General features: G+C 42.6%; 1 protein-coding gene across 1 annotated transcript in view; it reads left to right on the top strand.

The window, feature by feature from the left end:
* The window catches only part of ogal (O-GlcNAcase like), a 91,960-nt gene that overhangs the window by 34,121 nt on the left and 30,918 nt on the right, over positions 1 to 26,921 (top strand). The window contains exons 6-7 of the mRNA XM_048252315.1: positions 2,507 to 2,605; positions 2,704 to 2,979. Of these exons, the coding sequence (XP_048108272.1) occupies positions 2,507 to 2,605; positions 2,704 to 2,979 (375 nt within the window). The remainder of the gene's footprint in view (positions 1 to 2,506; positions 2,606 to 2,703; positions 2,980 to 26,921) is intronic.

Raw genomic sequence — 26,921 nt, forward strand, 5'->3', positions numbered from 1 at the left:
ATAAGAAGGTCTTAACTCATCAAACTTGAAGGAACCAGGGAGATTTAGGGTTATACTAGTTTACATATGTTACCTATGTATTACATAGGTTTGCATATAGTTTTATGCATGATGGGAAGATGGTTTCCACCAATGTAAGCGACCCTGCATGATACTGATTGGCGAAGAGTGTTGTTGGAGGTGACGTGAGAGGGTGGCACATCTCAAGGGCAGAGGAGTATAAAATATAGTGTATAGCCATCCGTAGAGAGATCTCGCCGAGGGTACCAGCTGGTAACATCTCACCTTCTCCCAATTGCTTTGCCAGTTGGTCTGGACTTAGGTTGGGCTGTACTATCATTGCAATACGGGAAAGATCAACAGTCTTTGGAAAATCTTCTGTCTACATTGTCTCCTTCGGACGCCTTGTTTCAGAGCGCTAAATTACTAAATAGTCAAGTGGTAATTATTAATTGGAAATTTGGATTCGGAAGTGGACATTTTCCACGACACTTATCATTAAGTTTTACTCTACCTTAGCCAATCATCATCACTTATGTCGTTGTCTCACCCACTCCCCTCCTCAAACAAAAAAACAACTTTGCAGCTCCTGTGGCTGAGAGAGCTTGGTTGTATGAGAACAATGTTAGATTATTTGGTTTCTCTAGGAAATTGTTGTGTTTTAGTTCTAATGTCTTAAAGATGGTCTGTAAATAAGGCTTGACGGTTGGATCAGGATTGGTGATTAAATGATTTTATTGTAGATGGTAAAACAATGACTAAAAGTCTCGAACAGTAAAACTGCACAGAGTCTAACAGTCGTGGTAGTTAGTAGAAGCAGGCTGCTGAGCGTCCTGACAGAAGATGCTCCCCGAGTCATTTCCTCAATCCGTCTCGAAGTCAAAGCCTGAGACAAAGCCTGTTATACTAAAACATACAAATGTAAATCATGCCAACGTGGTACCAACAATTGCACCAAACTGGCTCTGACCAGATGGAAAAATACTAACGATTATCTCATTCAGCCCACGTTATCACTGAGGCCTCGGATGTCCCTGAGCAACAGGGCAGTTTGATATAGGCCTAGAACCATGTCCACATCTGGTCAAGCTTTTGGTGAAAACCTCTCTCCATAATATATGATATTATATATATTTATTTTTAACGCTGTTATTCCCATCACTGCTTATCTCTTCAAATATCTCAGAAAGATTGTCTTTTACTTGTTAGTGTTTTTGAACATTTATTTTATCTAATGACATAGAAAACACAATGAATTGCATCCACATATACTCCTTGCACAACTATTTTACACTAGCCTAGAACCGTGAAACAGGGTTCACATAACATGCGTAAATGGCAGTACTGCGCTATGAAACCCATTATTTTCAGTGGTTTGTGCGCGCAAGAACTGGTCTACCACTACGCAGAGCAAAGTGCAGTGCAAGCGGTATTTTGCCGCTCCTGCGCGTGCCGCCGTCAAAGTTCAGCCATGTTGAACGTTGAATGCGGCGCTCTGTAAATTATAGGTGTTTTGCGCTGAGCCCGGTTTCAAGCACAACAAAAATCTTTGTGACATTACCTCAAATCAAGAGCAACCTACCGACGAACACAGTGCATGCCGCATGCAATGTGAAGTCCCCTTGAGACTGAAAGCTAATTACTTTCATGTTAAAAGTGCTTAAAGTGACAGGTACTCAATTAGACCTACATACCACCAATTTAATCACCGCCAATGTAATGACAGTAAAGACGTGTAATAGTTTACAAATCAATATGAAGTATTCAAATTACTATATATTTTAGCTATTAGTAATTGACCCTTCGCTAAGCCACGCCCAAAAACCGCCACAGGCCAATCGTGGCTTAGCAATCATAACTAGGCATGGGAGGTCTGGCAAGCTTTCGACCGAGGGAAACATGCCGAAGCGTTATGCCTATGGATTGTGTAAATCTGATATTCGGCATATCCCAAAAGTTTGGGGTCCCCTTCCCAAAACCCAAAACACAAGGGGGGAACTGCCGGAAGTGGACGTGGATAAAGCAGTGTTGGAGGCCCCATTCACAACTGCATGTCGAGAAGATTACCCAGCAAACAATTTTTGGTTCGGGGAACATTCCGCAGACATTTGCTGAAAGATGCGGGAACATTAGCTGCTAACATCATTCAGGAATTTTCTTGACAGCGCTGGAACATTCCTTCGTGGTTAAATCTTTGGTTCCGGGAATGTTCGCTGAATGTTCTTTGAACCATGTTTAAACTCGAGCAGAGAAAAATTGTAGCCTACTAAACGGGCACTGAGTATGGTTTGATTTGGGAGATGTACATTAGCCTACGATAGGAGAGAGATGAAGTGCATATATCAAATCTAATTGTCTAATTGTGATCGAGAAAAAACAGGGAGTTGTGATCTGTATAGATCAAAATCGGATGAACAGCACCTCCAACATACACCTCAAAGTGCTGGAAGTTGTACATTGGAAGAGAGAGGGGCTTCAGTATGACTTGCTTTATATTTCTCCTCAGACTACTGTGGAACCTTCTGTACTCCCAGTGTTGCTCAATCCCCCTACTTGCTCACAGTAGGGGAGAAACTATATCCAGAGATTGATGTGCTGTGGACAGGTAAGGTGCTACTTGGAATGCAATGAGATTTTGTTCTTATTTTAAAAAGGATTAAATTAAATTAAAATGACATACTTACCTTCTCTGGGATGACTCAGGTCCAAAGGTTGTATCTAAAGTGATTTCGGTCGAGTCCATTGAAGAAGTGACACATGTGATAAAAAGAGCGCCAGTTATCTGGGACAACATCCATGCCAATGACTATGACCCACAAAGAATGATGCTGGGACCATTCAAGGATCGTCCCGTCGAACTCATCCCCAAGATCAGAGGAATACTCACTAATCCCAACTGTGAATTTGAGCTCAACTTTGTAGCCATTCACACTTTGGCTACTTGGTGCCAATCCTACTGCCATGGTAAAGCCATCACAGGTGAGAGTTCCAGTTAAAAACTGGGCCTTAATAATATACTGTGGACCTCATGTACATTGTGTATGCACAAACATTGTGTACATAATCTTTAATGTTCATAGTCAGATGCATCAAGAGTAAAACAAACATGATAATGCGCTCCTCCAACTTTCACCACAGCTACATACATTGTAATGTTTTTGATTAATTGGCTACATTACTACAATTGAGATGTAGCGGCTGACTTCATAAACCAGTACTGGAAGGAAAGTTCAAAGCGGTGCCAGTCTTTTAACTGGAGTTTAAACGGCAAACCGGTAGGAAAAACTAGATTTTCAAGACAATCAACCACGAAGTTGACTGAAAACGTTGAATATTTGCACTGAAAGCACTTATGGAATAGCAGACTAGTTTGAGTTAAACTGCTCGTTACAACATCAAGCATAGCCGAAATATTTTTAGCTACCTAAATTGACCAGTGCTTCATCTGAGAAGGTGTAGTAGGCAAATAAAAAACGAAAAGGCTACCAGGGGGATTTTCAACTCACATGTTTCATGCACTTTGGGACAAAAAAGACCTTCCTTGACATCAACAGATGTTAGCCAACACCCCACCTCTCCACTCTGAGGGTAGCCTATAGGCTCCATTACGAATCAGCGCAAGCATGAGCCAGACACAATCAGTGACGTTTGTTATGGGCACATGAAGCAATACAACCAATAGGCCTACAGCAAAATAATTAAAGCATAATAAAATAACTAGTCTACTGAAAAGTATAGGGTAAGGCTATTTGCACCCCTGGTACAATTAGCAGTGTATGCTATTCGTACCCGGGTGCAATTAGAAGGGAATGTCTATCAATTAAATGGCAATAAACTGGGACAGGCAATGTCACACAATTACCAGTAATCAAATTCTTAGTCTCAGAACCAACTCAACATAGTGAGAAAGGAATACTGAATAAGATAAAACAGTCAAGTCTGAAGTTCCAAGATAGAAGATACAAAAAAAGTGCAGGGCTGCATTATAATTGTTTTGCATGTACTGTAGCACTAGTTGAGGGTGAATATCGATGTCCCCCCTCAAGGACTCACAGATTTTGATGCGCATTTCTGCTAGCTTTGAGAGTTTAGGGCTGTCCCAGTGTGAAATTGTGAAGTGCATGACAGCTCGCTCGCATTTTGGAATAAGTAGAAGACGTGCTGAAGAAGTGTCAAAAAGTGTGCAGCCAAGAAATGTGTAATTTGTAGACAGTCCCTGTTACTGTATTGCCGTGTTGACCTTGCGGTGGTGTTAAAGACTGGAAGCAGTGTTTTTGTTTGGGGAAATGGCACAAGTTTACCTTGGCAAACAAATATGCCAGTCAGGAATGAGGGGGGAAAAGGAAACAACAAAAACCTCCAAACAATAATTTTCAATTAAAGGGGAACTATGCAGGTTTTTAGCTTAATTTACCTTCATTTAACAGCTTCAGAGTCATTGGAATGGTTATATGACTTTTTTCGGGTTGAATGGTGGCCGCCTCGCTTCCCCCTAGCGCCTGTAAGCGGAAAAACCACCCTTGCAACTTTGGACCGGCGGGCCGATGGCCTCAGAGTCAGAAAGTCAGCTTCACAACGTAAGGAATTGCTTTACTGCCCTACACACATACACGCCAGGCACTGACTAGAACAAGGTAGCGATGGAGTTTCTCAGACATTTGTCATGGCAGAGCCAGCGAAAAGAAGCAGAAAGCGAGTAAACCGTTGTCTAAGGAACGGGGAAAGAGGAAACAGTAGACTGATGATTGAGGAGTATCGTAAAATATATACTCTGAAGCTGTAGGGGGAGCTCTGCAGAGAAACCTGCGTGCAAAAAGCGAGAAAACAGTGAATAAATTGTCAAAACTGCATAGTTTCTCTTTAAATACGATTATAATACAATTGCAGCCAGGGCCCGGTGAGCTGCTGAACACATCATATTATGAGTGAAATGAGTGCAGTCATGTAGGGAATTAATTTGTGCAGTTTTATTTCTTATACTGTATGGTCACCTTGCTCCATCCAAGGCTTGTCTTGGCTGCCTTCCTCCAGCGGCTCATGCTGACAGAGATGGGACAAAATCCTCATCGGAGCTGTTCTCATCTTCCAAGCCCAATTTACTCGGATGAGCCCAAAAATCATCAATGGCAATGCTGTGAATGAAACATGTATAAACATCTTAGAATGATTGTATAAATCAGTGGATCTAAATGAAACACAATGTACTGTACATTACTTACTAGGTATTCCTCAAATCATTCAGTGCCTCTTCATCTGTTGAATCTGGGCGTTCGTCTTTACTGATATCCAGAGAGTGTGTAACAGCGTGACACGGGTACAATAAGCAAACCAAAGGCGGAAATTATTCATTATACCATTTATTAAGTTTGTAATAAAAACAGTCTGGAAGCAGCTGTGGGAAATAAGTAGTTAAATACAATAGTTTGTTATTAAAACAGCTTTGTGCAACATACACATAAAAATAGCTACCCGGCACTAGTACCGCTGTCTTCCAGCCAGGGATCTTGCTAAGGCTCCAGGATAAGCAGCGCTGCCTGTGGGGAAAGGGTTGAGGTGTCAGCTACTCACTGCTAGGGGACCTCGAGACACACGCAATCATTCAGTGTTCTTGTGGATACACTCACGCCGTGCGCTACACTGCAAAGTCTGAAAGACGTGAAGATCAAAAAGTAAGGTGCGGCTAACACACTAATGCACTCACACACAGTGAAGGATGGCTAGCTACAAAAACACCCCCGCCACCAGACAGCGCGCTACACCGGGAGGCCTTATTTATTACCTCAAACTAGGAAGCAGTACACATTTAAAAAGAGAATGCACGCTACCAGTTGGCCCATTCACAGACAGTTCATACAAAAGACATGCACTTCAGTTTATGGCCTTCAAGGACGAGATCACACATCAAAACAAAAGCAAAACCATTAAACAAAGAATCACTGCAATCCTTATTGTAACCCACTCCTGGGTAAGTACACCTTCGCTCTAGGTTCGTGAGGAGGGGAGTTCAAGTGCAATAAGCAGACACACACCAGGGTTAAAGTTACTTGTGCTTTAGTAACCAAATGTATAATTGAACCAGGTGCAAATACATTTACACATGTAAGAAAATAAAACGGGCCCTTTGAAAATAAAAGAAATTGTCCTTTAAGTTGACTGGCTGTGTTTCCTTAAATGTCAATGAGGGTTCCTTTTCTAATCCTTGGTTTAATTGTAAAGTCAAGTTAGTCAAGTCAATAGTCAGTGTGTGGATATCCGAAGAGTGATGACCAGTGGAGTGACTGGTACAATCCTACCACAAGCAGATAGGGCATCCGACTCCTTCAGTGCAGGATTCAATGACAGAAATCAAATGGGTTGGCTCGCCATCTATTGAGATCGATGAATCTTCTTCCAGGATTTTCAAATCCAACAAAAAAACTTGACCTGCATTCACAACCAGGTTATAACCTTTTGTTAAGTTTCATAACTCCTTTCCCTAATGCAGGTTGCTTTTATATTCATCTATCAAATGCTCCTGTGTTCACATGTTGTACAACATTAACTCCAGTATGTAAAAATACGCTTTTACAGAACTACATCTACATGCTGAAAAGTAGTGAATACCATTCAGTTAACCAGTACAAAGTAATCAGATAGAATACCTTGAATTCAAAGTACTTCAAATCACAACTGCAATAAGCTTACAATTGTACCAAAAGATAATTAGTTTGTTTCAGAATAAGGCATTGGATAAATGCTTCAAATTAGCACCTCACATGCATTTCACTCATGAAACATGACTTAGAATCAAGTTTAACCTTTTAAAACAAAGTAAAAGCTTATTTCAAACAACATTCAAACTTTCCATTCGCTTGATAACTTTAAATGTATTACTCGTAGTAAAATTACAAACAAAAATATACATTTTCTATCTTTTATCAAAGTATTTCTTAGCATAAGTTCAACTACTTTATAACATGAGTGATTCAGGCTGTTAACTAACGTAAGGATGAACAGGCTAGCTTATCGAGACAGGGTTGCAACAAAGAAAACTCGACGAATTCGGCACCCGTCTTCATCAAACACAATTCAACAATTACAGTCCTTCTATTAAATGTTCTCAAAGAAAAACTTCAGTGTCTTCATTAACTTTTCATCACTTTTCTAAAAGTTCAGCTCCTCCAGAAACATATAACATGGCACTTGCGAAAATGGCCGTCTTTCTTCTCTCTCGCCTGTTCTCCAACTACGAATTCAGCTAGAGTGCATCATGAAGTTTCAAAATAAAAGTCCCTAATCGTAACTTATCTCTATCAAAATGATGTTTTTATCAATGACGACTTAATTCTTATGAACTTTCTTATCAAAATTATGATCTGTAACTATTTATTATTTATTTTCTTAATGCATTTATCATCTGGGTTACATTATGAAACAGATATTACCTGTGCCGTCAATATCTACCCACAGAAACACGGAAGCGGGGAGGCTGCCAAGGAGTCATCCTAGTGAAACAAAGAGAGACAAATCAGTATAGAGGGCCTGCGGGCTGAAACTAAGGTGAACAATAGAAATACCTACGGTGAAGTCAGTGATCTATGCGCAACGAATGGGACCTGTATGAAGGGAAGGTAACGACTTTTAAAACAAGAGCGATCTACCATACATCATAACAAAACACTTGAGAAAGCATTACCTACCGTCATTCACCTCATTAAATGAGTTTGCGCAAGAAAGCGATAGAGGGGAAACGCCATGCAAACGGAGGAGCAAGGCTGGCTTAACCTGTTGAGGAGTACGTCACAAATATGTGATCAGATGCAGCTGGGCCCCTGGGAGTACGATCACAAATATGTGATTAGAACATTTTCAAAAAAGGTTCTATAACATGACGCAACAATTACCCTGTTGTAACCTCAACAATGATTAAAGCAATGTCCAATCCAAGATGCTTCTCAATACCGGGCACAACTCCGGTGCTTTATTGAACCAGTAGTAACATACAAGAAGTTTATCATCACCTGGCAACTAGCCCCACGACACCCCCATACGTCATCACTCACTCTTGCACACACGCACACTAAGGCAATACAAAAACAGTATACCTTAAATAAAACCCTCACGTTATGACATCCCTCCCCCCATAGTTCAAAACACTTAATTACACTTAATTTCCCTGGCAACCGAAATAACAACTTCAGTAGGCTCACCAGAATTAACTGAGAGTGAGGGGTAGACTGCCCTCACTCCCGCGGACAGGCTAGGGGATTATTTTGCCCCTTTCTTGTGGCCTCCCGCTCCAACTACAAATCTAAACGAACAGGTGCATTGCGGATTCTTGTTGACCGCCAGGGGACAACATTAGACCCATCTCCAGCAGACTCTCCCGTATTGGGATGTGGGATGTCCTCACCGTCTGGCTGACCCGCAGTGGTGCCCTCCGGAGTATGGGGCTCCAGCGGGAGGATGCTCTGCTGCTCATTACCTGGATCCCACTCCTCCTCGGCTAATGGAGAGGTGTGTCGGCACAGTAGGTGGTCCACATGACGACGCCACACGTTCCCACCTACCTACACTCTGTAAGAGAGTGGCCCTGTCTTATCGATCACTGTGCCGGGCAGCCACTTCTCCCTTCCCGAGAAGTCTCTTACCCACACTGTCGTACCACCTGTTATCTTTTTAAGTGATTTCTTCAGTGTCTGCACTGCCCTCTCCACCAGTCCATTTGAGGACGGGTGGTAGGGGGTGGAGGTGAGGTGACGAACACCATTCATCTTCAAAAACCCCTCGAATTCAGAGCTGGTGAAGACAGTGGCATTATCGGACACTATGGTATTTGGAAGGCCATGTGCACTGAAAACCTCTCTGAGGTGATCCACTGTTGCTGCTGATGTGGCTGACTTCACTTTAAACACTTCCAACCACTTCGAATGAACATCCACGAGCACCAAAAACATTTCTCCTAGGAACGGGCCAGCATAGTCAATGTGCAGGCGAGTCCAGGGCTTCCCAGGCCACTCCCACGGGCACACAGGCGCTGCTGGAGGGACGTTCCTAATTTGCTGGCAGGTTGTGCAGGATTTCACCTGGTCTTCCAGGGGTGCATCCAGACCAGGCCACCACATGTAAGCCCGTGCTACAGCTTTCATCCTTGATGCCCCTGGGTGTGCCTCATGCATCTCCTCCAGCAGAGCCTGCCGTGCTTGTGGTGGGATGATGACGCAAAGCCCCCATAACAGGACTCCATCCTCAACTGTGAGCTCTTAACGCCTCTTGAAATAGGGCTGAATATCTCCAGCAGGGCAGGTTGGTGGCCACCCTCCCATGACGTACTGGCATACCCGGGCCAGAAGGGGGTCACGTCGGGTCCAGTCCTTTAACTGGGTGCTGGTTATGGGTGCTGTCTGAAGCTGCTGCATCAGACACACCAGCTCAGGGGGAGTGACGGGGTCTGGCACCGTGTGGGGCAGTGGCAACCTGCTTAAACCATCAGCATGAGCAATCAGCGCCCCGGGTTTGTACACCAGGGTGTATTGGTACTGCATCAGGAGGAGCGCCCATCTTTGCATTCGTGCTGATGCCGTGGGCTGTATGTTCTTTAACTCACCCAGCAACCCCAGGAGAGGCTTGTGATCAGTTTGGATCATGAACTGGTGGCCATAGACGAACTGATGGATTTTTTTTACAGCGAAAATAACGGCCAGGGCCTCTTTTTCCACTTGGGCGTACTTTTTCTCAGCTGGTGCCAGAGCTCGCGATGCAAAACAGACTGGGCGCTCAGTTCCATCTCGGTATCTGTGAGACAATACTGCTCCGAGGCCAAATGGTGAAGCATCAGCAGCAATCACTTGGTCCAGGGTGCGCAGGTGTTGTTCTTGACAGGTACCCGTCAAAAGTATATCGTCCAGATAAACAGCTACATGATCTATCCCCCCTTGCAGGCCCTCAATTGCCCTCTGAAAAATGGCACAGGCAGATGACACGCCGAATGGAAGGCGTGTGTACTGGAACAGGCCCCGGTGGGTATTGATTGTGACCAGCTTACGAGATTCTTCTGCCAAAACCAGCTGCTGATAAGCATGGGACATTTCTAACTTAGAGAAACAGACTCCCCCGGCTAGCTTAGCGAACAGCTCATCGATGCGGGGTAAGGGGTAGCACTCTACTCTGGACGCCACATTTACTGTCAGTTTATAGTCCCCACAGATGCGAATGGAGCCATCCCCTTTCAAAACTGGGACAACCGGGGCTGCCCACTCAGAGTATGTGACAGGTTGGAGGATTCCAGATTCCACCAGACGCGTCAACTCAGTCTCAACTTTTCCCTGCAGGGCCAACGGAACTGGCCGGGCTTTACAAAAACGCGGCGGAACAACTTTGTCCACGTTGATGGTCACTGTTGTCCCTTTTAGCTCTCCCAGTTCATTGCGAAAAACAGCCGTGTGATTTTCAAGGATAGCCGCTAGAGAGTCCTGAGACACTTTGAAAAGCCTGTCCAATAGCTCTGGCCAATCTAACGGCAGGGATTTAATCCAGTCACGTCCAAGCAAATTGCCACCCTGACCAGCCACCACAAGCGCCCTCAAGTGGTAAGACTGGCCTTTGTATGAAACTGTTACTTGAACGGCCCCCCTCAGGCTTATGTGCTGTCCTGTATACGATCGAAGAGAGATGTTACAAGGCTCTAACTCCAATGACGGCGCATAAGTGCGCAGGCGTCCGAATGTCTTTTCCGCCAGTATCCACCTCAAAATGTATCTGAGCCCCGTTCACATTTAGCTCCATGACTATAGGACTGGGTGGCTTCTCTACCACCGCTAAGACATAAGCGATCTCTTCCTCCTCACTGTCAACTGGCAGGCCCACTCTCTCTGTAACCACATTGGCCCTGCCACCATGCTCTGACTTCAGGCTTGCTCTCTGGCCCTCGCTCTCCTTTTTACGGCAGCAGCGAACAATGTGGCCTCGCTTGCCACAGTAATGGCAGTCAACATCCTTAAATCTACAGCTATCAGGCATATGAGCCTCTCCACAGCGATAGCAACGGCGAGGTTGGGTTGTCGTTGTCTTGCTGCTGGGCATTCTCCGAGCCCTGTTAGGCTGGTAAGTGGACGCCACTCTGTTGATTTCTTTTGGGCACTGCAAAGCTAAAACACCCTTCTCGGCTATCTCAAACGCTAGGCATATCTCTAATGCCTTCCCCCAGGTCAAATTTGGCAATGACAGGATCCTTTTCTGGAGTTGTTCCATGGCAATGCCCCACACTATCTGATCCCTTAATCTCTCCTCCAATGTTCCCGCGAAATCACAGCGTGTAGCTTGATGCTTCAAACGAGCAACAAAACAGTTCACAGATTCATCAGTGCTACGTGTGCATGACTGAAATTTAAACCTTTCCACAATTGAATTACACTTAGGGTCGTAATGGTCCCGTAACTTTTCCACTAAATCGGCAAAAGATATATCTGTAGGCACTGAGGGGGCTATTAAGTCTCGTAACACTCCATAAACGACTGGCCCGCAAACAGTCAAGAGTATAGCCCTCTTCTTCGCATCGTCTTCAATTCCATTAGCAACAAAATAGAAGTTCAACCGCTCTGCATACCTGCTCCAATGTTCCGTGTTGGAATCAAAATCGTGAATTTTCCCAAACGTCGCCATTAACGTTACTGGTAGTGGTTTCACTTAGGCTACGTGAAGGCTTAGCCAACTCCGTTGTAGCAGCAGTGGCGAGTGAGAAGCTAGCTCGGTAACGCCACCAAAGGTTAAATCATGCATCCTCTACAATTGCATGCTGCAAGCATAACAATAAACACATGACCAACTAAATAAACAGATGGGAAGTAAACAGAAAAAAACATATACACCCAAATCAAATCCAAATTACATTACATTACATTTAGCAGACACTTCTTGACCAAATACACTACAGCACAGAATGAGGTGCAAGGCAAGCTCACCTGGATTCCAAAACCTCTATCTCTCCCTCTCCAACCAGTGGTTGAACACCAAGCTCAGGAGCTTGTATTTCTCTGATTGAAAAAATGAACAATCCATTAATCACTTTCTGCAATATCATCAGTGTCTGAAATAGTGGTGCTGTGGGAGGGGAAAAAAAGTACAAGTCACGATCCGACTGCTCGGTGATACTCGACACCCCTGGTTGTGGTGGTCTGGACTGTCCCTTGCGTGGCGTGGATGTGGTCACTTGCCAGCACTTGTAGCTACAACAAAATCGGGAGGACATGCATCACCTTTGCACAATCTGTAACTTTTCTACACAATGTAAAACAGAACAGACATTGATGACTATTGCTAATCCATGATGAAATATGATGCTTTGAGCTAAATATGATGCCTTGACCTAGGCTAAATCACGAATGCAGAGACACTAGGATCAGGGTTATTAGCCTAAGTTATTACGTAACACTATAAGGCCTAGCGTAACAAGCAACTATATACTTTAGTGCTGTCAGTTAAGCGCGTTATTAACAGCGTTAACGTAAACCTATTTTAACGGCGTCAGTTTTTTTATCGCGAGATTAACGTTCTTTTTGGTGTAACAAACGTTGTAGTTTTTTCACAAGCTGTTGCAACAACTAATAACGTTAGAACAACTACAACACCACACTGGATCTAGCTAGACCGTGCTGCATGTACACGCCCCCTTTTAGGGGAAAGGGAGCTGTTTGAATAATGAAAACCTACAGTATGCTGCACAGAAGTGGGGAGCGAAAAGGGGTTATACTTACTAAATCTTGAAACAAACGTAAATAAAAGGCACAAAATAAGGTTGGTGTAAGAGTTATCTGTGAGTTTATGGGATTAATGTGACCATCCTATTTTTTGCTCTCGTATCATGAGTGTAGGCACTGCCCGTGGCTGACTATAACTAAGTTTGGCAAGCTTATATGTCATAACATCAATTAAACAACATAAGTCACACATTCATTCTATCACTTGTAATAACGTAGCCTTTTTCCTACAACTAGGTGAGATAATTGGCTATGCCTGTTATACTGAAGTTCCACAGTTAGCTAGCTAGCAAGCTAACCGTTTTACATGGGATATGGTAAGTGTAGCTAGTACGTGCTGAATGGGTTGTAATGTAGCCTACATCGTTTCAACATGAGTAAGTTACATAGCCTACACATAATTCTTTATAACTGCCGTGTTAGTACAATTATTATTTTCTTTCCCATTAGAATTAATGGGATTATATTATTATTATCTTTCCCATTAGAATCAATGATATATGTATGTTAACTTGTTTTCCGCTAAAATGGGGCGTGATGCAGATTAAATGTAACCTATCTTTATGATGATGCGCCTTAGTAGGCTACGGAAAGGCATGCTGCGCACACTTGTTTGGGCTTACGAGCCGGCCAGTAGATTCATACAATAAACACCAACGCCCCAACTCCCAGGCGCGCGGGAACCTATTTTTGGTTGTCCGACGATTTTAGGATTTTGACTGCTAAATACGTCATTTTAGTGCAGTGTGCGGGTGATAGCGAGAAGTTTTAGAAAAGTCCTGGGCAGCCACAAATTCCAATGTTCCGCGACAGCACTCCGAGCCCACTGCGCCCACCCTAACCCCATGGAAGCGCACTTGACATCGTTAGCCTATTTCAGTATAGCTAAGGAAAATTACTTTTCTGATTGTCAAAACCACACCAGAGATGTTAGGCTTTAAATATAGGCTAATAATCAGGCTGCAATGATCTCGCAAATAATTTCTGAGCCTAAAGTGTGTCGTCTCCACAGCAAGTATGTGTCCTAATAATTTCTATCTTAACGACTAGGATAGTGAATGATTTCACTAGCTATGCATTTATTATTTTTGCAAAACTGTAAAACACAATTAAAGTTTCTTTCAGCTTATCCATGGTTTTTTGGAACGTGTAAATCGCATAGAATATGTAGGCCTATATCAACCGTAGGCCCAGTGCTCGAATTACGTGGGAGCCAGAGGGAGCCAAGCTCCCATAGAGTGAGGACTGGCTCCCATGAAAGCAACAAAGTCAAAAATCTGAGGGGGTCTCTCATATCTGAAGGTGTCTGGCATTGCAATTTAATCTTAAACAACCGCTCATTATCCATCCCTGTGCGATCTCTTACCATTAAAGACGTTAAATTAAAATATAGGCTACTACGGGACGTAGACCTACCCTATGCTCTTGAACGCAGCATGACACTTCACTTCACCACCACACCACTAGACTATATGAGCAAACCGTATACGGTCGTTTTGACAGCACTCACAAATCTGAAGTCGTCACCCTGCTTTGATGCGAGTGTTTTGTCTATTTACATAGGCGTTCATTGGGCTAGCCTATATGGTTTTATATGTGCTGAAAAGTTAGCCTAGAAATCTAGACGCACCCTAGCGGCGGCAAATTAATTTGCTCAGCCTGTACGTCTAGTATCAAACCATAGGGATTTCTATTGGCTAACACCGTGGATGTTATTCAATCACAGCGCTCTATTTTGTTAGAGAGTCTTAAGGCGGGCTTAACAGGATAACGACAGTCCTGCGACGGTGAACAACAAGGAAGGTGGCTATGGCGAACGAAGAGCGGTTGTTTGAATCGGCGTTGGTGTCAACTTTGAAGTTGGACTTTTCTTTGAAAGTTGAGCAACACAATGCACTTAAGTCATTCCTTTCGAAGAAGGATGTATTTGCCGTTTTGCCGACCGGATACGGATATGGTCGTAGCGCTGGCCTATTGCATGCCTAGGCAGTTTGAAAGACAATTCTCTGCCCGCCCCTTGGATTAAGCGAGGTGAATGGTTCGATGCCAGACTATACATTTCAATGATATAGGATGGCCCGCCAGGCTACTGAAAAGTCCTATTTGCTGTTGAACTTGCGCTTCACCTCTTCTATGTTGATTGACCAAGCCATAAATGATGGCCCATAATGCAGCCTACAATGATTGTGTTGTCTAATGATCTGTAGCTATCCTCTGCCATTCAGAGCTCCAGAAAGTTCCCAGATATTTCGAAACACCTGTTAGCAATCTCTGATGTCGGAATATTCAATGGCTACCCGACAACATCTCAGTGCAAACTCCATAATTGTTCGTCTATTAATTTTCCACTGTTCAACAATACTAGAACATAGTTTGGCTGCAATGGCTTATAATTTCTGCCAGTTAGTGCTTTTTCCCTGTGTATAAGTTATACTACATGCATTATTGTGTTTGACACTGAGGATAGCCTATTTGAGACGGTGGTCTGGTTCAAATGAGTCACGTTGTGAAATTGAGAATGGCACAGACTAAATCGTTTAGTCTATTTCTTTGTATTGGGAAATTGAAATGAAATATGGACTATTACAATCAATAATATGTTGAAATTAATTAAAAGCAATCAATTTCTATGAAAAATCTATGTCTGTTGTGTGCGTGTGTCAAGGTAAAGCCTAGGCCTACCGTGCGCATATATTGTACGCCTAGGCTTCATTTCATCGCCTTGTTAGGCTATGCACGGGGTGTGACAACTTTTTATGAGATAGAGAGACCCCCTTAAAGACAAAAAGATAATTCGAGCCCTGCGTAGGCCTACACACTTGATCGCTATCACATAGATGAAACCGCGCTATGGTTCTTACAGTAACTGACTCACGTTCACGTTGATCTGTATAACTAATTTTTAGTAGCCTATATTCGAACCTATCCATAACCCTTTTTTGCTATTTGACTCATCATTTCACATACAAAAATATAAATAATGTCAGACAGCGAATTAGTAATTGTTTAAAATATAATATTTTTAAAAAATCTATCTATCTGCCAGCAGCAGTACCCCCCTTCCCGCGCCCTTGTGAACTCCCGGTCAGCTGAATGGTGTTTTAAATTGCTGTGGACACCGATGCCGACATGAGTGCGATGCACTCTGCTTTCGACATTCATTTACTCTACATTAGATTCCATTCTTTTCAATACAACTCTGCATACCAGCATCGCGACTTTGCGCCCGTGTAAATCACGATTCAGTTATATTTGGTCGACCTTTTCATAAAATCCATTGTTCATCCAGTGTTTGGCGTGTTAAAAAACCGGGCGCTGATGTGTGTGGCAAGTGACGGTGCACCATAGACTGTAGGCCTATAAAATGGCAGTGCACTCATGTCGAAAAGTTTCTTATTTTCAACTGAACTCAAAGATAATGAATATAGTATTTTATGTTTGTTATGCCCTTTATTGGCTATATTTCTGAAGAATATATTGTGTTGCCTCAGGTCTACTGCACATCTTTTGAAATTTGATTTGAAATAATCAAATAGACCTACGTCTTAAAGTTAAGTTAATGAAGTAACTTGCTTTGCTTTCATTTGAATCCTAATGAAGATACACAATAATTGTATAATGTTAACATGGACTCCTGGAAAGTTCAGAAATGCAAAATAATAGAATTTTAATCATGCGATAAAATATGTGATTAATCATGATTGAAATTTTTAATCGTTTGACAGCACTAATATACTTCCAATATAAGGGACATACATTCAACGAATGCGTAGACCTCGGTTGTCTGGCAAGTTTGCCACAGATACTGTAGCAGCAACCCCATGCAACAGCAATCTACCGTACTCAAAACAAACGGGTTGGCTCACTGGCTAGCCAGCCAGCTACCGACGATGGTCATGGATTGAACACATTTACAAACACTAACAAGAATAAGAAATAAGACATAAACAGAAAACAAAGACATACTTACAATTGCATTAGCAGAAACGCCAGGTCAGCATCTGTTTTGCATGCTTCATTTGCCTTTAGTTCACGCCATTCCGTGAACGCATGACCGATGTTTATTCTTGTGCGGTCCCTGCTCGGTCAGCCACTTTCTTCCTCTCCCTCGCCTCCTCCGCCGAGAACCGTCTCTTTTGCCTTTTCGCTGGCTCTGCCATGATGACCATCAAGAAAATATCCATCTTTGCTTGCTCTTATAGCCGGCGTTGCCGTAAAGCAGTTTGAGTTTCTCGCATGTTCTTGCTTCACACGATACTTCCTTTTCCAACTTTCTGGGACGGTACTCCCAAAGTTGCAAGATTGGTTTTCCGCCTGGGGACGCTAGGGGGAGCAGGGAAAGTCACCATTTTCACCGTAACAGGTCATTTAACCATCCAAATTATTTCTAAACGGGTTTATTAAGTTGAAGCTAAAGTGTCTCTTAATGCTCTCTGCCCAGTCAGGGCACTGGGAGATTATGTTGATCACACGTGGCTGCTGACGGGCGCACACACACAGCTTTGTGTGCTATGGGGGTAAGCAGCTGGTTCACCCAGTGTCCACACACTGTTTGACCCAACAATTGGTGGAGAGAATTTTTCAGGCCTTCTCTGGGCAGTGTTTCCCAATCCCTTGCGGCCTGGTGGCTCATTCTACATGTAGTATGGCCATCTCATATGCACCATTGAAAGGGGTTGCTTTGGTTACAGAGTACTCCATGGATCCCTGCCAGACCTAAGCTCCACTGTTGGCTCGCTTCGCCACTATCGGCTCCACTGTTAAGTTGGTTGCTGACCTGACTGGTGATGAGTGATCTTTTGGTATTACTCATCCAATGTGTAGACCGTGGTGACAGTCAGATGGAGTTCAAAAAGATCATAAGTTATCACCATAACTATGGATCTATGAGACCGACCGATGACCATCACCATCAGGCGCTCCAGGCAAGAGGAAAAGGTGTGTCCTTGGATGCATTCTATTGCTGCGGGACAGCCTCCAGGACAGTCACATGACTTTGTTGATATAATGGTCTTGAGCCTGAGGATAGGTAGAAGGATTGCATCACTCAATGTGTAAACAGGTAGGTGGTGAACGACATCATTGCCTATGGGGAGAAAAACAGTCTGGTTCTTAATGTAGACAAGACCAAGGAACTAATTCTAGATTTTAGTAAAAAGGCTCCCCCTCCACAACCTCTGCAGATTAAGGGAAAGGAAGTGGACCGTGTTGACAGCTTCAGGTTCAACCTGAGCTGGTCAGCAAACACCACAGCCACCATCAAGAAGGCTCAGCAACACCTTTACTTTGTCCAGACACTGAAGAAAGCTGGCCTGAGTCAACGGCCTCAGCAGGCGAGCATGCTTCCTTTATAGAATTCCTCCTTGCGAGTCAGGTTCTACAAAGATGAGGCTAGAGGCCTCCCTAGCGCTCCCAGACTCTACTTTGGAACAGACTAGCTAGTGTGGACGTGCACATCACCACGGTTCTGCCTGAGCGCTTCCGCTTTTAACTGCACGCTTCAGTTTCAGTAGGGGTGCAGCTCCGATGCATGTCAACGCAGAGGACTATGGGTATTTTTGTTCACCTGAGGATCCACTATGCATCCTTGTAAATTCTCAGAACGAAGGGTGTGAATTTCGGAGTATTTTTGACATCGGAACAGTGCTCGGTGGAGTTTGATGACATGACGACCTTGAAAAGGCGGCCGGTGAGTATGCTTCCTTGACTTTGGGAAATGGCTCCTGTGTGGTTTGGCAACACTACAGTGAAGGAGAGGAAGGCACTGCAACGATTCATCAAGACTGCACAGAGGATCACTGACATACAACTCCCCTCCATAGACACCTTGTTCCCACAGTGCTGGAGGAAGGCACTGCAACGATTCATCAAGACTGCACAGAGGATCACTGACATACAACTCCCCTCCATAGACACCTTGTTCCCACAGTGCTGTAGGAACAAACTGGAAGCTATCCTCAAGGACCCACACCATCCCACATACTCTCTGTTCAGATGGGGAGAGTCTAAATACCAACTAAGGCACCACTGACCGGAGAGCATCAGAGCTAACAGCGCTTTTCTGCCTGTGCCCATTCTGCCCTTCACTCAAGTCTGTCATTTACGCGCCATGGATATACACTTGCGCAGACGCCTGCACGTCGAGCAGCAATTACCGTTTATATTCTCCTGTCTCCGATTAATTTGTAATGGTAGCTGGTATTGTTATGCCAGTCTCTCTACTGTATTGGAAACTGCAGGTGTCAGTTTACAGCTTCGTTAGCATAGATGCACTGATATTATGAGAAGCTGCTGCCATTGAAACTTTCTTTCTCAAAAGTGAGTTTAAATTATGAATCTACATACCTCAAGCACATCTTTACTCTTGACCTCAGTGGGGTATTCCAGAAAGGAGGTTTAACAAACACTGAGATAAAACTTAACCTCTGGATTGTCTGAACCAGTGGCGACTAAACTCGAGCTGTCGGTTCCAAAACACCGGTTACCAGTTAGTTCAATCAACCCTGTGTTAGATAACCTCGAGTTGTGCGCGTTCACGGCGAACTTATAAAGGCATCATCTATTGAGAGTCTAAACCATGAGTGAAACCGGCGAAACGAAGAGCACCTTATTTTTCAGAGGCGTAGTAGCAAGTTCTCCTCGAGGCTTACGAGGAGGAGAGAACTGTGATAACAAAAAAAGAGCAATACTTGAGCATCTGCCAAGGAACGAGACCTTGCTTGACAGAGAATAGCCTAACTGACCGTGTAAATGCGTACATTTAGGATAGCCTATGTCAAAAGCACAATTAAATAATTTAGTGGACATTACGTATTGTATTGACTGCTTTGAATGATGCTTTCTTAAACTAGCCTACCTTGTCACAGATTGAGTGGGCCATAGACTCCTTGAGAATCACAAATGTAATTTTCTATTTTAACGCGGGTTCTGCAGCTGTGGGCCAAGTTAAACCTTTGCGTTCCAGCATCGGAAGGGTGATGAATGTCGGAAGGCATGGGTAGCCTATCCTCTATCCCCCAGTAGCATACCTATCAAGTTGTCCTGTAATTGCACATATAACATGAAGTTACAGCCTACACATTAATAAGTCTGTAGTGGATCTGATAATATTCTAGTAAGGTGTAGGCCTGCCCTAACGCACCTTGTTGAAATGTGTCGCTCAAATTAGACTCCCGGATAGGCTACATCATTCCTGGCATCGTGTAGGTCTACTGGGCCCTGCCATTTTGCCTCCACGTTTGTGATAAGATGTGAAGCATAATCACATATAAAAAGAGAAGTGGCCTATGACCTATCCATTCGACCATAAGGACATTCTGAAAAAAGCCAAAGCCCGTTAATTGAAGCTCACCAGCTAAGACAGCCTATCGCCGGTGCACATTAAGTGATGCTGACCTGCCAGTTGGGTACTAATGATCCTCGTGGGTTTGTGTCCATGAAAACGAATGAACTGCTTTTTAGCGCCAAGGCAAACTTTCTTTTACCGACCGACACTACAAAACTCCCAGTCGGAGAGCTGTGTGTAGCCTATTAAAAACTATTTTATCCAAAATGCCATCAGCATTCTTAACCAAACTTAGTGACAACATATTCGATAGCCCTACCTGCGTGACCGCTGTTATGCAGTCTTTATTTAAACGTATTTATTAATTTTCTATATGTTTTCCCTTTTTTGTAGGCTACTGTACTTGTTTTACTTATATCTTCAATGTGTCTGAGATGTTGTTTGTCCATCTGTCTGGTGGGCCAAAGACACATGTCCACTATGGTGTAGGCTAGCTAGCCTACATTAAAGATTTATTTTATTCTATTATAATCCACCATGTGTAATGTAGGGATGGAGAATGCTTTTCAAGCCTACAGCCTATATTTAGGATTCAGCTGAAAAGCTCTAGCGCTCTTGAAAAACTCGTTTAGAAAAGAATGGATAGGCTATCATGTGATGTCGTGGTCTTATTGCCCTCTCACGGTGAATTGTACGGATGAATATTACATGATTTTGTGCTTCTTTGTCAATCGGACCTTCGTCAAAATGAAACGCCATTGTGTGACAAGTGTAAAAATAGCGGCCTGATTGAACACTAAAATAACCGAACATAATTGAACATAACCTGAACAAAACCTACCCCCTACCAGGTTAAGTTCAGAGCCTATGTTACCATAGTTACTTACATAGCCTGATCATTTTTGAGCTTTCTGGAACTGAAATCCCAGGTTTACCGTTTACTCTGGGTTTACATACCCAGTTCAGTTCAGAGCCTATGTTACCATAGTTACTTACATAGCCTGATCATTTTTGAGCTTTCTGGAACTGAAATCCCAGGTTTACCGCTAACTCTGGGTTAACATACCCAGTTAAGCCAGTAAACCTGCTTTCTGGAATACCCCTCAGAGCAATAGTTCAATTTTGTTAAGTTAATTATTTGTTAGGCAATGTGATGACACATCATTTTTACTGTAGGCCGTTCACTATTCAGTTCACCTTGCTTACGCTTTCAAATTCAAAGACTGGTTTGTGTTCTTTCGGAATGGGAGAATTCGGCCCATAATGAACTTTACACCAACTAAATTATATTATTAGGGCCCGAGCACCGAAGGGCGCAAGGCCCTATTGTTTTTGTAAGGATTATTATTATTATTATTATTAGGGCCCGAGCACCGAAGGGCGCAAGGCCCTATTGTTTTTGTAAGGATTATTATTATTATTAGGGCCCGAGCACCGAGAGGTGCGAAGCCCTATTGTTTTTGAAAGGATTATTAGGGCCCGAGCACCGAAGGGCGCAAGGCCCTATTGTTTTTGTAAGGATTATTATTTTTCACTTATTATTATTGTTATTGTCACTAGCGCCCCCTTATGTCACTGTGACTTGTGGTTGGCATATAGTTTTAGATACACACACCAAATTTGGGGGGTGTATGTAACTCCCAAAAACAAACAACTTTTGTATTAACATGCCATTAGCCACGCCCACAGGAAGTGAGGTAATTCAGAATTTGTGCGTTGTGGACATGATCAATTTTAACGTACTCCTCCTAGACGGTTGATCCGATTCATGTCAAAGTTGGTATACATGACGCCGAGATGTTCCTGATTCTAAATTGTGAAGCCTTTTTTTTAAAAGGTTGTATTTTGACAAAATGGCGAAATTGTTAATTTTAATACCGTTCCACACAAACAATAAATGTGTCATAATTCACCATGCATGGCTTGAAATGTTTTAAATTTCACAGGTCATTAAAGACCATGTTAATGATAATATTCACATGCCCATAATGCATGTTTGGCATAAGCCCACCAACTGGCAACAGAAAGAATGACAATTATCCTGATGTCACATGATCAATTTGAACATACTCCTCCTAGACGGTTTGTCAGATTCATTTGAAATTTGGCAAACATTATGCCAAGATGTCGCTGATGTTAAATTGTGAATGGATTTTGGAATGTTGTAATATATTTGATTTTAACAGTGCATTGAATGAATGGTCTGAAACTTCTCAGGTTAATAGATATCATGATTATGATGATATCCAGACACCCAATGGGCCTGCCTGACATAGCGCCACCACCTGGCCAAGCAGGAAATGTGCCAGAAATGGACAATACCTTAAGTGATTGATCTGAAACTTTATAAAATATTGGATATCATTATTGTTATGATATTCACATGCATAATTCACAGGCCTAGCATAGCGCCACCATCTGGCCAACCAAAAAGTGTATCAGAAATGTTCTTTGCTTAAAATGAATGGTCTGAAATTTCTCAGGTTAATATATATTATGATTATGATGACACCCAATGGGCCTGCCTTGCATTACTCCCCACCTGGCCAAGCGAGTAAATGTGGCAGAAAATAAAATACAAAAGCAAATAGCACACGCATCAAATATGTACATTTCACAAACGCACCACGTCGGTGCTTTGTTGGATTCCGACATGTCACGGGTTGCCGCCCGCAGGTGCTCGGGCCCGCCATTGCCGCTTGCGGCTATATTTATTATTGTTATTCTACTTTTTTGCTTTCCTGTTTTTGAGGTGGTTAACATGGTCGAAAACTCTTGAAATTTGGCGCACACGTCAGGTGTCACGCATCGCAGTTAGGTACAAGAGCTTGACCCCGGGCGTGGCCCAGGGACTCTCTAGCGCCCCCTTAGGTGACTGATCCCGTTGTTGCCAAATATTTTGAGGTGGTTAACATAATCGAAAAGTCTTGAAATTTGGCACACACATCAGGTGTCACACAAAGCAGCTAGGTAAAAAAGCTTGGCCCCGGGCGTGGCCCAGAGACTTGCTAGCGCCCCCTTACGCCCCCTTAGATGGCTGATCCCGTGGTGGGCATATACTTTCAGCTACACACACCAAATTTGGTAGGTGTCTGTATCTCCCCAAGATGAACGACTTTCGTATGTACAATGCATTAGCCACGCCCAACAGGAAGTGAGGTATTTGGGATTTTGTGCAGACTAATATGTGATGAAATATGTGATGAATCATGATGCCAAAAGAGGTTCTTCCCATTGGTGAAAACGCATGAAATTTGACACACACATCAAGTGATACAGTGAATAGACAGGGATACAAGCTTAGCACCGGGCGTTGCCCAGGAACTCCAGAGCACCCCCTTATGTCACTGTGACTTGTGGTTGGCATATAGTTTTAGATACACACACCAAATTTGGTGGGTGTATGTAACTCCCAAAAACAAACAAGTTTTGTATTAACATGCCATTAGCCACGCCCACAGGAAGTGAGGTAATTGAGATTTTGTGCGTTGTGGACATGATCAATTTTAACATACTCCTAGACGATTGATCCGATTCATGTGAAAATTGGTATACATGATGCCAATATGCTTCTGGTTTCTAAATTGTGAAGCTTTTTTTGATATGTTGTAATTTGACGAAATGGCTAAACTATGAATTTTAATACCCTTCCACATAAAAAATAAATATGTCTTAATTCACCATGCATGGCTTGAAATGTTTTAAATTTCACAGGTCTTTGAATACCATGGTAGTGATGATATTCACATGCCCATAAGGCATATTTGGCATAGCGCCACCACCTGGCAACAGAAAGAATGGCAATTACACTGATGTCACATGATCAATTTTAACATACTCCTCCTAGACGGTTTGTCAGATTCATGTAAAATTTCACAAACATTATGCCAAGATGTTGTTGATGTTAAATTGTGAATGGATTTTTAATATGTTGTAATATGTCAAGATTTTAATAATTTACCATTTAAAAAGGTAATTTTAACAGTGCATTGAATGAATGGTCTGAAACTTCTCAGGTTAATAGATATCTTGATTATGATGATATCCAGACACCCAATGGGCCTGCCTGACATAGCCACCACCTGGCCAAGCAGGAAATGTGCCAGAAATGGACAATGCCTTAAGTAATTGATCTCAAACTTTATAAAATATTGGATATCATTATTGTTATGATATTCACATGCATATTTCATATGCTTAGCATAGCGCCACCATCTGGCCAAACAAAAAATATATCAGAAATGTTCTATGCTTTGAATGAATGGTCTGAAACTTCTCAGGTTAATAGATATTATGATTATGATGACATCCAGACACCCAATGGGCCTGCCTTGCATTACGCCCCCACCTGGCCAAGTAGGAAATGTGCCAAAAAAATACAAAAGCAAATAGCACACGATCAAATATATGTACATTTTCACAAACGCGCTGCACGCCGGTGCTTTGTTGATTCCGACATGTCACGGGTTGCAGCCAAGAGGTGCTCGGGCTCGCCATTGCCGCTTGGGGCCATATTTATTATTGTTATTCTACTTTTTGCTTTCCTGTTTTTGAGGTGGTTAACATGGTCGAAAACTCTTGAAATTTGGCGACACCGCCAGGTGTCACGCATCGCAGTTAGGTATTAAGAGCTTGACCGGCGCGGGCCCAGGGACTCTAGCGCCCCCTTTAGGGTGACTGATCCGTTGTTGCCAAATATTTTGAGGTGGTTAACATAATCAAAAGTCTTGAAATTTGGCACACACATCAGGTGTCACACAAAGCAGCTAGGGTAAAAAGCTTGGCCTCGGCGGGGCTCTAGGAGACTTGCTAAGCCCCCTTCCCTTAGATGGCTGATCCCGCGGTGGGCATATACTTTTCAGCTACACACACCAAATTTGGTAGGTGTCTGTATCTCCCAAGATGAATCGACTTTTCGATATGTACAATGCATTAGCCACGCCCAACAGGAAGTGAGGTATTTGGGATTTTGTGCAGACTAATATGTGATGAAATATGTGATGAATCATGATGCCAAAAGAGGTTCTTCCCATTGGTGAAAACGCATGAAATTTGACACACACATCAAGTGATACAGTGAATAGACAGGGATACAAGTTTAGCACCGGCGCTGCCCAGGAACTCCAGAGCACCCCTTATGTCACTGTGGACTTGTGGTTGGCATATAGTTTTAGATACACACACCAAATTTGGTGGGTGTATGTAACTCCCAAAAACAAACAAGTTTTGTATTAACATGCCATTAGCCACGCCCACAGGAAGTGAGGTAATTGAGATTTTGTGCGTTGTGGACATGATCAATTTTAACATACTCCTAGACGATTGATCCGATTCATGTGAAAATTGGTATACATGATGCCAATATGCTTCTGGTTTCTAAATTGTGAAGCTTTTTTTGATATGTTGTAATTTGACGAAATGGCTAAACTATGAATTTTAATACCCTTCCACATAAAAAATAAATATGTCTTAATTCACCATGCATGGCTTGAAATGTTTTAAATTTCACAGGTCTTTGAATACCATGGTAGTGATGATATTCACATGCCCATAAGGCATATTTGGCATAAGCGCACCACCTGGCAACAGAAAGAATGGCAATTACACTGATGTCACATGATCAATTTTAACATACTCCTCCTAGACGGTTTGTCAGATTCATGTAAAATTTCACAAACATTATGCCAAGATGTTGTTGATGTTAAATTGTGAAGGGATTTTTAATATGTTGTAATATGTCAAGATTTTAATAATTTACCATATAAAAAGGTAATGTGTCATAAAGTCACAGTGCATTGAATGAATGGGTTGAAACTTCTCAGGTTAATAGATTACGATTATGTTGATATCCAGACACCCAATGGGCCTGCCTGGCACAGCGCCACCACCTGGCCAAGTAGGAAATGTGCCAGAAATGGACAATGCCTTAAGTAATTGATCTCAAACTTTATAAAATATTGGATATCATTATTGTGATGATATTCACACATATATTTCACATGCTTAGCATAGCGCCACCATCTGGCCAAACAGGAAATATGCCAGAAATGCTCTATGCTTTGAATGAATGCTCTGAAACTTCTCAGGTTAATAGATATTATAATTATGTTGATATCCAGACACCCAATGGGCCTGCCTGGCATAGCGCCACCACCTGGCCAAGTAGGAAATGTGCCAGAAATGGACAATGCCTTAAGTGATTGATCTGAAACTTAATAAAATATTGGATATCATTATTGTGATTATATTCACATGTGTAATTCACATGCCTAATATAGCGCCACCATCTGGCCAAAAAGTGTATCAGAAATGTTCTTTGCTTAAAATGAATAATCTGAAATTTCTCAGGTTAATATTATGATTATGATGACACACAATGAGCCTGCCTTGCATTGTGCCCCCACCTGGCCAAGCAAGTAAATGTGCCAAAAAAAACATGGAAAAACAAATAGCACACACATCAAATATGTAAATTTTACACATGCACCACGTCGGTGCTTTGTTAGATTCTGAAATGTCACGGGTTGCGGCCCGCAGGTGCTCGGGCCCGCCATTGTCGCTTGCGGCTATATTTATGTATATATTTTTACTTTTTTACCTTTTAAATATACTATTTATTCCTCTAAAGCGGCTGTATTTATTAATGTGCATTAAACTGGCAGCTATGCTAGCTATATGATCTCCCCATAAAATGTGTTATAATAAAGTAGAAAACGTACATAGTACTGCTTTAAAGATATTAGGATATTAGCAAAGATTTATCCTATCCTGGATATCTGAATGGGGTATGCCTTCACAAATTTGCCTGTTCCCTTAAAGCAGTCCTTCAACCAGTGGTCCCCAACCCCAACACTCACTTTACATATAAAGAATAAAAACTTCTGTAAATATTGCAAAAGATA

Source organism: Alosa alosa, chromosome 9 (assembly GCF_017589495.1).
Source record: "Alosa alosa isolate M-15738 ecotype Scorff River chromosome 9, AALO_Geno_1.1, whole genome shotgun sequence".
In the NCBI taxonomy this organism is placed as follows: Eukaryota; Metazoa; Chordata; class Actinopteri; order Clupeiformes; family Clupeidae; genus Alosa; species Alosa alosa.